Below are 11,668 nucleotides of genomic sequence, written 5' to 3'. Positions count from 1 at the left end.
CCTAATAGCCACCATAACCCACTAGCCAAGTGAGGTCATCCAGCACTTGGAATGTGACTAGTACGACTGAGGAACTAAAATTTCCTTAATTTAAACTTAATTTAAAAAGAGGGAAATGGGCTCAATCATCCTTAAGCTCCCTTCTACCTCAGTGATTCTAGGAATCTAAGCTGTAATTTTTTGAGGGTTCTTTCGAGGGCTTCTGAGAACTGAAATATTTCCAGGTCCCATCATTGTCTAAGATAGGGAGATACTTCTGGCCAGGAGTCTACATAGGGGTGCATATGGGACTGTGTGACCTATTCAGCAGTCAAAATCCCCTGCTTTTTAGCACTTTTGGAGCCAAATGTATTTGTGAGAGGTTGGCATTCAGAGGTCTCCATGGAAGGCTCTCATTAATAAGAACACTACAAAGTCTTTTCCCAATTAGAGGAGGGGCTTCCATGATAGTCTTTCCGACTTGGAAAAAAATAAAACAAAGCATAAAATGTTGGGGAGGAATTGTCCGGACGCTGTGTCCTGAGCGGTATACGGAAGCTTCTTGACTTCCCAGAGGACACACAAACGTTTGCCAACCTAACCTTCATTTTGGCATGGGGACTCAAGGGCTCTGTGAACAAACGATGGCCAGCACCCAGCTGTCACCGCCTTGCCAGCCTGGCCGCGAGTCAGCGTGGCAGAGCTTCCTGGAAGTAGGCTCTGAAACCAAGGGCCTCTGAGGCCGTCTTTTGCCTCTTGCTCTTCTCTCATACCCTAAAGCCCGTGTACCTTAGAATATACATAAAACCATACCGAAGTCAAAAGGGACTTCAAGATCAAATCGAGGTGCGGCGGTTCATTCGTTGGGCACTTAACAACTCAGCTTTGAACTGTGCATTTTTCCGTGTGTATCTGAAGCCCCAGTTCATGGTAAACCCTGAATGATCGTCTATTACTTGTGTGGCTCCTCCTTGATGCTTAGTACGTTCATTGCTGAGCGATGCTGTCTGCTACCGCTTCTAACACCAAATGTGTGGGTTTTCCACACCAATGCTCCAATTCTCCGACACCAACAGAGTGTCCAACAATCCAAGTCTGCAGCCAATTAGTGTCAGACCCCACATGTTAAGGGTACAGTCCCACAAGTCGGCCTCCACATCGGACGCCAACCACAAATGGCGTGCCCGGGCTACCCACGCTTCTGCTCGGCTAACGGCAGATTTGAGGGTGCCCACAAACTCCTCCCCATTCAGTTTCCATAACTGGCTAGCACAGTTCATCGAATTCAGGAAAGTACTTTGCTTATGTTTGCCAGTTTATTAGAAAGGATACGACTCAGGAACAGCCAAATGGAAGAGATGCATAGGCAAGGCATGGGATGGGGGGAGTCGGGGCGGAGGGTGAAGAATGCTTGGAGCTTCCATGTCCCCTCTGGAAGGGGGAGCCACCCTCCCAGAACACCAGTGCCTTTGCCAACCTGGAAGCTTCCTGGGTCCCGTTGTTCAAGAGTTTTTTATAACCCACCCCAAAGGTCAGAGAGTAGGGCTAAAAGTTTGGCCTTTCTGATGACTAACCGCCTTCTTGAAGCTATCTAGAGGCCTCATCCTGAGTCGCCTCGTTAGCAAAAACTCCGGTGTCATCAAAAGGGCCTCTTTGGGAATAACAAAAGATGCTCCTGTCACTCAAAAAATTCCAAGGTTTTTAGGAACTATGTATCAGGAACCCAAGAAAAAGACTAAATAAAATTTTTATTACACCACCATTGCACACAGGAGGTTCTTACTTAAACACCTATCGGTTAATTCCTTAACTAACTTATAACACAGAGTTAGTGACTAAATATGGCTAAGGAATTCCCTTTCCCTGAAATCAGAAATATTATGGGAGACCTTTGTTTTTGTAATAGGCCATTCTGCAGAGAGAATCTATGGCCCCTATTCTATACATAACCTTGACTTCGGTGAATTCTGATAAAATAGCATATATATTGGCTATTTGGGGGGCAGAGGGTTAAAAAAGCTAAATTTCTTATTTAGGAGTGTCCATAGATTTAACTAATTATGAGGCTCCCTGACTATTCCTTGTCCCCTGACCCCTTCGTCGAAGCATTGAGTGCTAACAGAATGACAATGAACAGAGGCTGGAGTCCAGTGTACCTAGCACCTCGGCAGCCGAGAGGCTCGCCGTTCACTATGCTGGAACTTGCCAGCACTGCAGTGGGGAGCAGAAGATGCATCAGCACCAAGGAAGTATCGGAGTGGGCCCAGCAGGGTACGCTGTGGTCATCACTTGTGCAACGGAGTTTGGCTGCCTTTCAGAAGCTCTCTTCGCCACACTGCAAGGGCCATAGCGTCAGAGAGTAAGGCATTCTGTTCCCCCCAAGATGGCCACGCAGAGGGGACTTCCACTCCCTGCTGCCAGAGCTTCTCACATGTTGTTAACTGAAACTGAGATTCTCTAAGGAAGGACTGTTTGAAACTGAGGAATTCCTGCATCCTCAGCCGAGGAACCTCTAGAGATGATTTTGTTCGTTCATGCTGTTCATGCTTACGTCGCGACGAGCTGGTGCTTGAGATGTTCCGTTGGCCCCTGATTCGGTCCCCATCCGTGGAGGTGACAGGCTGCCACACGTTACTTCAAATTCGGCGGCAGACGGAGGCCTGGGCGAAGCTGCGGTTTTGCTGCCCCATCCGTCCACCTTGGGTCTGACGCTGGGCTCTGCTTCTGTGCTATCTGTGCAAGCCAGGACTTAGTAGGGGGACCAACCATGGCAGTTTGCCTGGGACTGAAGAGGGAAAGCCCAAGTCCCAGGCAAACCGAGGTGAGTCGGTCACGCTCGGAAACGGCCAGGCCTGACCAGAAACAAATATGGTCCCCGATAGCTGTTTACAAGGTTAGATTCAGAGCCTGGTTTGGTTGGGATGTTGCTATACTACTCCCTGGAATGTGGCAATAAAAAATGGTATGAGGCTATACAAAACCAAATCTCTATAGCAGTAGAGGAGGCAAGCGTATAAATTCTAGAATAAAAAATAGTTCACAAAAATGTAAGGAACCATGATTTTTGTATCCCTATCACAAACTGCAGTGCAGAGTACAGAGTAGAGATCCAATAAAGAAATATGCTAAGTAAGTAACTAAACAAACTCGTAAGTAAACGAAAAATTTCAGTTCGGCTCTGTCATTACTGTGTGACATTAATCGAGTCAATGAACTTTTGAAAGCCTCTGTTTCTTCATCTGTAAAATGGGGATAATAATAATTAGCCACTTTATAGTTGTTATGGGCTGAACCGTGTCCCTTTGAAATTTATATGTTGAAGTCCTAACCCCGAGTACCTCAGAATGTACTCATATTTGGAGATAAGGTCTTCGAAGAGATAATTAGGTTAAAAATGAAGCCATTAAAACGGTCCTTAATCCAATCTGATTTAAAAGGGAATTTGGATACAGAGAGACCAGACAGATGCACACACTGGGGGGGCGGCGGGGGGGGGGGCCATGTGAGGACCCAGCAAGAAGCTGTGCCATCTGCAGGCCAAGGAGAGAGATCGCAGAAGAAACCAACCTGCCGACGCCTCGATCTTGGAATCCTAGTCTCTAGAACCGTGGGAAAATACATTTCTTGGGTTTAAGCCACCCAGTACTTTGTTATGGAAGCTTAAACAGAGACGATCGTGATTAAAAGAAGTAACACAAAAAGAGAAAAGAAAAAAGAAATAACACACGTAAATCACCTACTACATGAATGCTCAGTAAATATTTCTTCCTCTTATTACTATGTGCTATTAATAAAAAACACCTGCACAGGACACCGAAAAAATATATAACCTGTACGGAAACATGCAATAATCGGAATTACTGCCCACACCGAAGGACCTCGGGGGACAGAAAAAACAGCCCGCCCTGCATACTGGCCACCACGCTGGGGTCACAGAAGAGTCTGGGTATCAGTCGACAACACTCTAGCCCGGAGCTTCTCAAACTTTCAGATGCGTAAGAGTCACGTGAGAATCTTGGTAACCCGCAGGTTCTGATTCTGTGGCCCTGGGGTGGGTGGGGCCTGAGAGTCTGCCTTCCCAACAAGCTTCGAGTTAATTCTCACGCTGCTGCTCAGAGGAACACACCAGGGGACACTGAAGAAATGGGTTGCTTAGTCCCAAGGGAGATTATAAACTATTTGGATACGTAAGACACAAAGTATATCACGTGGCTAGAAAATACTTAACTACATCCTATATCTCTGAATGATTAGAGTCCACAGGACTATTTAAGTATCATTCAGGCCACAGAAATAAGGTGCTCATGCAGGTCAAGTTATGTGAAGAATTCCTGGGGGAAGGAAGGAAGGTACCGGATTCAGCAGGGGGAAACGAAGCAAGCTTAGTCCGTCGGAGACTCTCCCTGGGCTACAGCAACTTTAAACAGTCGAGGTGGCACTGTGGGCATCTCTATTTCCCCATCCAAATAAGGTTAGGAGTGGCTTTTGCTGCTCCTTTGAAGAGGTGACGGGGAGGAAGGCGTGGGTGTGTTCGTGTGCCGTTTGCTACCAGCCAGCTCATGTTTGGTTTCCTTATCTTTGCAGAGTGTAATGGGTGTTGGTGCCAGCTCGGAGGCCACCTGATCTCAATCAGACTAAAGTCATTAGCAAGGCTACCAGGAGGTAGGCCTTCTGTGTGGCCCACAGCCAGAGCTTTGCAAAGAGGGCCTGCGGGGGTGGGGGAAGGACAGACTTGGCCTCAGGTAAGCTAAGATGAACATTCTAAATAGAGCCCCCTAATCGGCACCATCGGGGCCTACTGCTCTCATTGCGCCCCAAGAAGTAGTCCCTTCCAGGTAGCTCCCCAACACGGGTCTGATTGTCCTTGCCCCCTGAGACCCAGGAGTTTCCTTAGGGCAAGTGGATATGGATTCAGCAACTTGGCAAAGCTTGTGTTTTTAGTGTTTTTTCTAGAGTTGGAGGTGATAAGAGAGATTGAAAGGAGTAGCAGGAATCTCAGTCCCCTTAACTTTGGATTAATCAGCTGACAGCTGGGTATTCTTTTGCGGGAATCCTGGTTCCTCATAAGGTAAACCCTGCTGGTAATTTCTCTATGAATGGGTTTCGAAGGACTTTGTTCACACTGTAGCATCATATACATTATTGTGTTTAGATGTGGAGCTTGGATTTTGGAAGCTTACTACCTGCTGGTCAAGTCACTCAACCTCATTAAAGTTTTCAATTTACCATATTTACACAATAATAGTACTTATTTCCAAGTAAATAATGAATTAAATGAGAGGTGAAGCATATGAAGCCTTTAGCTTTTACAGTTTCTTCTCTCTTTACCCCACTTAATCACATTCATTTTCACGATAGGATTGCAAGCCCCCCTAAGGCAGTAGGTGCTACAGGCTTACTTCCCTCCCCACCACCCGTCCCAAAGGCTCCTCCAGTGCTTCTCCTTAGATGACATTTAAATGATCATCCCCTATACGCCACAGAAAAGACACAGTCCTTGCCCTTAAGGAGCGCACAGTGCCTTGGAGGGAGACGGATGAATCAACAAATAAATGTAACCAAGCTTCCCAGGTGCCTTGATGAATGTCTAAAGGGTAGGAGAGCAACAAAGCTTAGAGCATGTTTACTTTTCATTTGGAGACTAAGAGATAAGGATTCTGAGCTTCTGGGTTGGTGAACATGTAGAGGTTTAGGGAGAGCGATGCCCTCGGGGAGGGCATGGGAGCGCCATGCCTTTTCCCCATTCCTGGCCCTTTGCGTCTCTTCCACCTGACTGTTAATAAGCCAGTAATCTAGGCTCCTAGCATTCCTTTCCAAGTGCCTGATTGGGCCCAAAGTCTTGGCTGTGTATGTGGCTGGGCTCCAGCAGAAGCCATGGCCAGGCCAAGTGACCCGGGACAAACAAAGATTTTATGCTCACTTCACAGACCACCACAACCACGGCTGTGTTTGTGGCTCTGTTACACTTTTTATCGTCAACCTGATCAAGAAAGAAAATCAAACTGGCCAGGACTCTCAGGCCAATGCTAGTGCTGCAGCCCTTTGCACAGGAAGGCCCAAAGTACAATTTCCTTTCTTTAACAATGAAGGAAGGTATTGGAGTGTCCAACCAACCACAATAGAACTCCCGGAGAGGGTGATTGAGTGGCATTACTTTGGATTACTATCATAGGCAAGAAGACACTGAACCACTGATGGAAATTAAGAAATGGACACAATTTTGTCTAGCAGGCAAAATGACTCCAGGACATAGATAAAATAAAGCTGAGAAGGAGGCATGTTAAAAAAGTGATTTAAAAAGATAAAAAGACAGGGAGGAAGGAAAGGAGAGAGGTGAGGGAGAGAAAGAAAGAAAGAAAGAAAGAAAGAAAGAAAGAAAGAAAGAAAGAGAAAGAAAGAAAGAAAGAAAGAAAGAGAAAGAAAGAAGAAAGAGAGAGAGAGATAGGGAGGAAGGAAGGAAGGAAGGAAGGAAGGAAGGAAGGAAGGAAGGAAGGAAGGAAGGAAGGAAGGAAAGAGTTCGGAGAGCTGTGTTTTGAGAAACGGGAATTGGCTAGGTGTCCCAGAGTGTGCGTGTAAGTGTGGCCTTGCCTATGAGCACAAATGGAAGGGGAGGGATGGAGGGCATGGGTCAGTCACCACGCAGTGGGAGAATCCCACGCAGAAACAGGCAACATCCTGGCTCGTTCAGGGATCCGGAAAAGGTTTGGAGTTGCCGGAGTGTGTAATGCGGAGGGAGGCAGTACAGCGTAAGATATGGTTTTATAACTAGATCAAGGCCAAATTGCAAGTCATGCTTAGAGGTCTAGACTTAACCACGAGGGCAATGAACAGCCAATAAAGAGGAGTGGCATGATTAGATGTGCTTCTCAGGGTGTTTTAGCAAAATGTTTTTTTCTTTAGTTGCAAAGATAACTTTTTTTCAATGGAAAAATTTTAGAGAACAAAGTCACTTTTGATCTCAGTACTCATACAAGATTCTTCATGTTCTCGACTGTATCTTCCAGAAGAAAATCACAAGTAAAAGGAGCTGCCTACTATGTGCTGGGTGCTTCACAGAGGTTATCTCACTTAAAGTAATACTAAGGTTTGATACTCCAAGTGGGGTACAGCCAAAGGTCGTGAGGAGGGCCTAGGAGGGGGAGGAACTGGCCTGGCCTTCGTTATTAAGTAACCTAAGATGACCATTTTTACTCCAACAGCAGGGCCTAACGCTCCCACGGTGCCCCGCTGGGAAGAAGAGATGGGGCAAGGGAAGCTGGGAGGAGAAACAACTCTGGGAAGAGAAGATCAGGGAGGAAGTTCTCCTCAACATGGCTGTGAGACACACAGTGGGTGTATAAGTGTGGTACTTGGGGAAGAAATCTGGGCTGGAACCAAACATTTTGGAGTTAACGTTATGTTAGAATTAAAGCTTTGGCAATGGGTGTATGTGCACTGGGAAGAGCGAAGAGAGAAGGCCAGGAATAGAAGCCCTGGGAAGGGTAGAATTTAAGAGGCAGAGCGAAGGAGACCCCTCGGGATTGTGAAAGAGGGTCAAAGAAGAACCAGGGAAGGAAGACGTGACACAGTTTATCGAGTGTCAAATGTCACAGAGGTGAGACAAGGTGAGCAGTGGAAGGAAGACACAGGATTTAGCCCTTTATCAGTGGGAACTGGGGCAGAGCACTTTCTGAGGTGGGTGGAGGGGCCTGACTGCAGCAGGCGGAAGAATGGATGGAAAGGAACCACGAAGGCAGGCTGTGCTTTTGGAGTGGGTTTTGCATTTGATTTAGCTGTTCGGAGAGACTGGATAAAATCGCATATTTTTATGAGAGAAAGGTGCCAATAAAGGCTGGATACAGACGCTAGAGGTAAAGGAATAACCAGGGGGAGCAAGGTTCGAGAGCGGTGTTTCTCAGCCAGGCGCCGTCGTCGATGTCTGGAGACATTTTGGGTTGTCCCATCTGACTTGGGGGAGTCGTTGCTGGCTTCTAGTGGGTACAGGCCAGGGGCGCTGCTCAACATCCCACATCGCACAGGTCGGCCCCCCTCCCCCAGTGAAGAATTATCTGGGCCAAATGTCAATAGTGTCAATGTTGAGAAACTTTACTCCAAAAGGAGGAAAAACATGTCAAGAACACAAGTTCTGGGATAATTGCCATCTGATGTCATGAAATAAATATCTGTCAAATAAATGAATGAATCAAAAGTTTCATCTGGAAACCTTATAATTTCAGCATGGCACGAAGAATTTGAATACTATGTAGATACTACAGACTCAGAGAAAAGACACAGGTTCATACTCTAAGTTTTGAACAGAATCACGTTCCCTAGAAATAAGGAAGGCTTGGAAGATGGCATGGCAGAAGGGAATTCACATTTATTGAGTATCTACTGTAAGCCAAGCACTCACTCTATGTAGTCGAGCACTTTGTACAGTCAAGTGATTGATATTCACTACGCTTCAGTGAGCGAGGTATTTGCCCCATTAACTGAGGAGGAAATAGACTCACAGATGTTAAAGCAATTTATCCACGGTTACCCATGTGGTAAGAAACAGTACCAAGGTTGAAACCCAGTCACGTCTCACTCTCGAGTCTAAGTTCTCCGCTCTATACTATGCTGTCTTCATGCTATAACCAAATCAGGTGGCATCTCAGCCTTGAAGGATGAGCAGGGATTTGCCGACGAGCGAAGAGAGGAACAGGAGCGTTTCAGGTGTGCGGGGCATGTGTAAAGGCCCTGTGGTGCGAAACGGCCTAGTTGATGAGGCTGTGTGACTGAAGCAAATGGTCCATGGCCAGGGGAAGGGGCGGCGTGCAGCCCGATGCAAGGGGTGGATTAGCAGCGTGCTCTCCGTGTAGCTAAGTCTTTTCCGGAAGTCATCACTTCTTAATTTTAGCCTTTCCTGATGCTATTCAATCAACTAGAGCCTCCCCATCCTTGGTTTTAATGGTTTTCCTTTCGCCCTGTGCTAAATTTTCCATATTTCAAGTATAGAGGTGTCTAAATATCGGCTTAGGGTTTGTCAATCTTTTCCTTTTCTACGACAGCAAAAACAAACTGTATAACTTACAACTCCCTAGATGGAGACACTCGTTTTACAAGGCAAAATGGGTTATTGATTAATCTGAGACTATTTAAGCACCTGTTAACCAGCAGTAGGCACACAATTGCCGGGAACATCAAACTAGGCTGTCAGGGAGCAGCTCTAACTTGTCAACTGTGATGCCGATAAATGTCACCCTCTGCTCTGGCTTTGTAATAGCTTCTTAAAAAATAGAAATAAGATGTACTCAGTTGTACTTGCTAAGGCATTTCCTGTTTACAGGGTGTGTGTTCTGACAGCTGTGTTAGAAAGCGCAACCTAGGACTTTCAGATCAGATTGCCCTTTGAAGCTGCTAAGTGTCAAGCCAGGGGATTACTCCCACCCAGGCCGGAGCCCAGTCTCCTGACCTTGATCCTGGCCGTTCTGTGTTCCTGGCTTGCAAGGATGCGTGGAGGCCTGGGAGTGTATCATTTGACTGGAAAGGCAAGAAAGAGTGATTTTGAAGGTAGTCTGCAGAGATTCCTGTATTTTCTGGTCACAGAGCTGGGGTTGCCAGGCACCGACCCACGCCGGCCCTCTAAACCCTCCTGCTCTTACCCATGTCCAACATCTCGCCCTGCTTGAGAAAGTGCAAAAGGGCAGGGTGGTGTACCCATTGCCCTCAGGGTGAATCTCATGTCACACAGGAAAAGATTAATGTGCAAAGATGTGTGTCACAGCATTATTTACAGTAGCGGAAGCCTGAAAACACTCTAAATCTATGATCACAGGAGAATGGGTTAAAAAAAAAAGTATGCTAACAGTGAGATAGTATCCTACTACTAATAATTGCATGTAAGAGCGTTAGTAATATAAGAAAATGCTTGTAATAATAGTCGAATAAGCAAAACAAGATACACAACAGTATATACAACTGATCTTTTAATGGAAAAGCATGCATAGAAAAAGGATCAGGAAGCTCGGTCCCATGGTTTGGATCCACTTCCATCAGAACTTACAGTCACTTGTCAGACCCCAGCAGCCAAAGTAGTGAAGCAGGTAGAGAGAAAGTATGCTTTCCAGGAAGCCTTGAACAGTGCAGGAGATAAACTCACAGTAGTTGACTTCTCAGCCACGTGGTGTGGGTCTTGCAAAACGAGGAAGCCTCCCTTTCATCCTCCCTCTGAAAAGTACTCCAACGCTGTCTTCCTTGACGTCAAAGCACATGGGGTGATTGTCAGAATGTTGCTTTGGAGTGAAGTCGAATGCACGCCAACTTTCCGGTTTGTCTTTTTTCTTTTCTTTTTTAAAATTTCTTTTTCAATTACCAACCTTCTAGTTTTGAAAAAGGGACAAAAGATGGATGAGGTTTTTTTGGAGTTAATAAGGGAAAAACTTGAAGCCACCGTGAATGAATTACTCTAATTGTGCTTTCTGAAAACAGAACCAGCCATTGGCTATTTAAAACGTATAACCTTTTTAGTTACAATTAAGAAAGAGCAGAAGGATGTATAACAAGACACACACTATGGATTAGTTTTACTATCAGAAAAGGGCAAACCTCTCCTATGTTGGAAATGCTTAAAGATAAAAGATGTCTTAAAGAGGGGAGAAGAGAGAAATATTGTCTCTCGTAGAGTCTTTTACACTCTCCCAATGCCTTTAGACTGATTCGTTAGTAAATAGGAAATAATTTATAACTGACTAGTGTGGCTGGTGACCAGAATGTCATTATTTAATAAAAGTAGAAACGTTAGCAGCTATTGCAGCCCAAAACAAACAAAAACCAAATTTGAATCTTATTTAGTAAAGATACTGGACCTAAAAGGGTGAATGCCAAGTGCTGGCCATAAAATTCTCACAAGAGTCTGTTGCTTTCCGCTGCAAAAGTAGAAAATTAAGTCTCTTTCATCTTACTTTCACACTCTTTTTTAAAAAATGTGGGCTTTTTTTTTTTTTACTAATATTAGGAGCTGTGGACAATAAGGAAAGAGAGAGCTTCTGTGGTACGTGGACCAGGAGGCATGGGGCAGGAAGAGAGAACTCTCTCTGGTTTCTTCGTGGTGATGTCATCAGTCGAATGGGATGGGTATCACCGCTGCTCTTCCCTTAATTCTCCCTCTCAAGCTCGGACACCCCGTTTCCTTACCTCTCTCAGGGAGGACTGACAGTAAAGGCACTTAGTTTTTTAGGTATTGGAAAATATATATATCATACCAAATAATAGATTGCTAGCTCTCTCTATTTTTAAACTGCCTATGTGTCTTAAATTTTTCTTGAGAAAAATGAAAAGGGACACTGAGAGCATGTGCTCTATGAAATATTTTAATTATAAAGGCCAATGATTAAGGAGATCAAACAGATATAGATGGTGGGCATAAGTCAGAAGCCTGTTGTCCAAGATTAGTGGTTACCAGGCTCGTTCACTGTCCTTCCAATAGGAAGAAAAAAAGCAATCATAGGGTTTTTAATGGAGGTCTGAGCCATTAAGCCATCGTGTGATTTTTATTCTGTTTTGCTCCTTTGGACAGAAGGCATGACAATACCCTCTGTGGTAAATTAGCCTCTAACAAGCTGTGGGGTGTCAGCCTGGGCCCTACCACTTTCCTCCTGGACTCAGTTTCCTTATTTGGAAGGGAAGGCGTTGGTTCTTATAGGTCTGATATTCTGTTTCTATAAAA

At 45.3% G+C, this 11,668-nt stretch overlaps 1 protein-coding gene across 1 annotated transcript; it reads left to right on the top strand.

The window, feature by feature from the left end:
• Positions 1 to 623: 623 nt before the first annotated feature.
• LOC118612939 (thioredoxin-like) lies at positions 624 to 10,768 on the top strand. The gene is made up of 2 exons (XM_036235191.1): positions 624 to 692; positions 9,951 to 10,768. Exons 1-2 carry the CDS (start codon positions 624 to 626, stop codon positions 10,410 to 10,412), a joined length of 531 nt encoding a protein of 176 aa, XP_036091084.1. The 3' UTR covers positions 10,413 to 10,768.
• Positions 10,769 to 11,668: the final 900 nt, after the last annotated feature.

The sequence above is a fragment of the Rousettus aegyptiacus genome, unplaced genomic scaffold, assembly GCF_014176215.1.
Source record: "Rousettus aegyptiacus isolate mRouAeg1 unplaced genomic scaffold, mRouAeg1.p scaffold_m13_p_17, whole genome shotgun sequence".
Taxonomy (NCBI): domain Eukaryota; kingdom Metazoa; phylum Chordata; class Mammalia; order Chiroptera; family Pteropodidae; genus Rousettus; species Rousettus aegyptiacus.
This window is presented reverse-complemented; position numbering and strand designations above follow the sequence as displayed.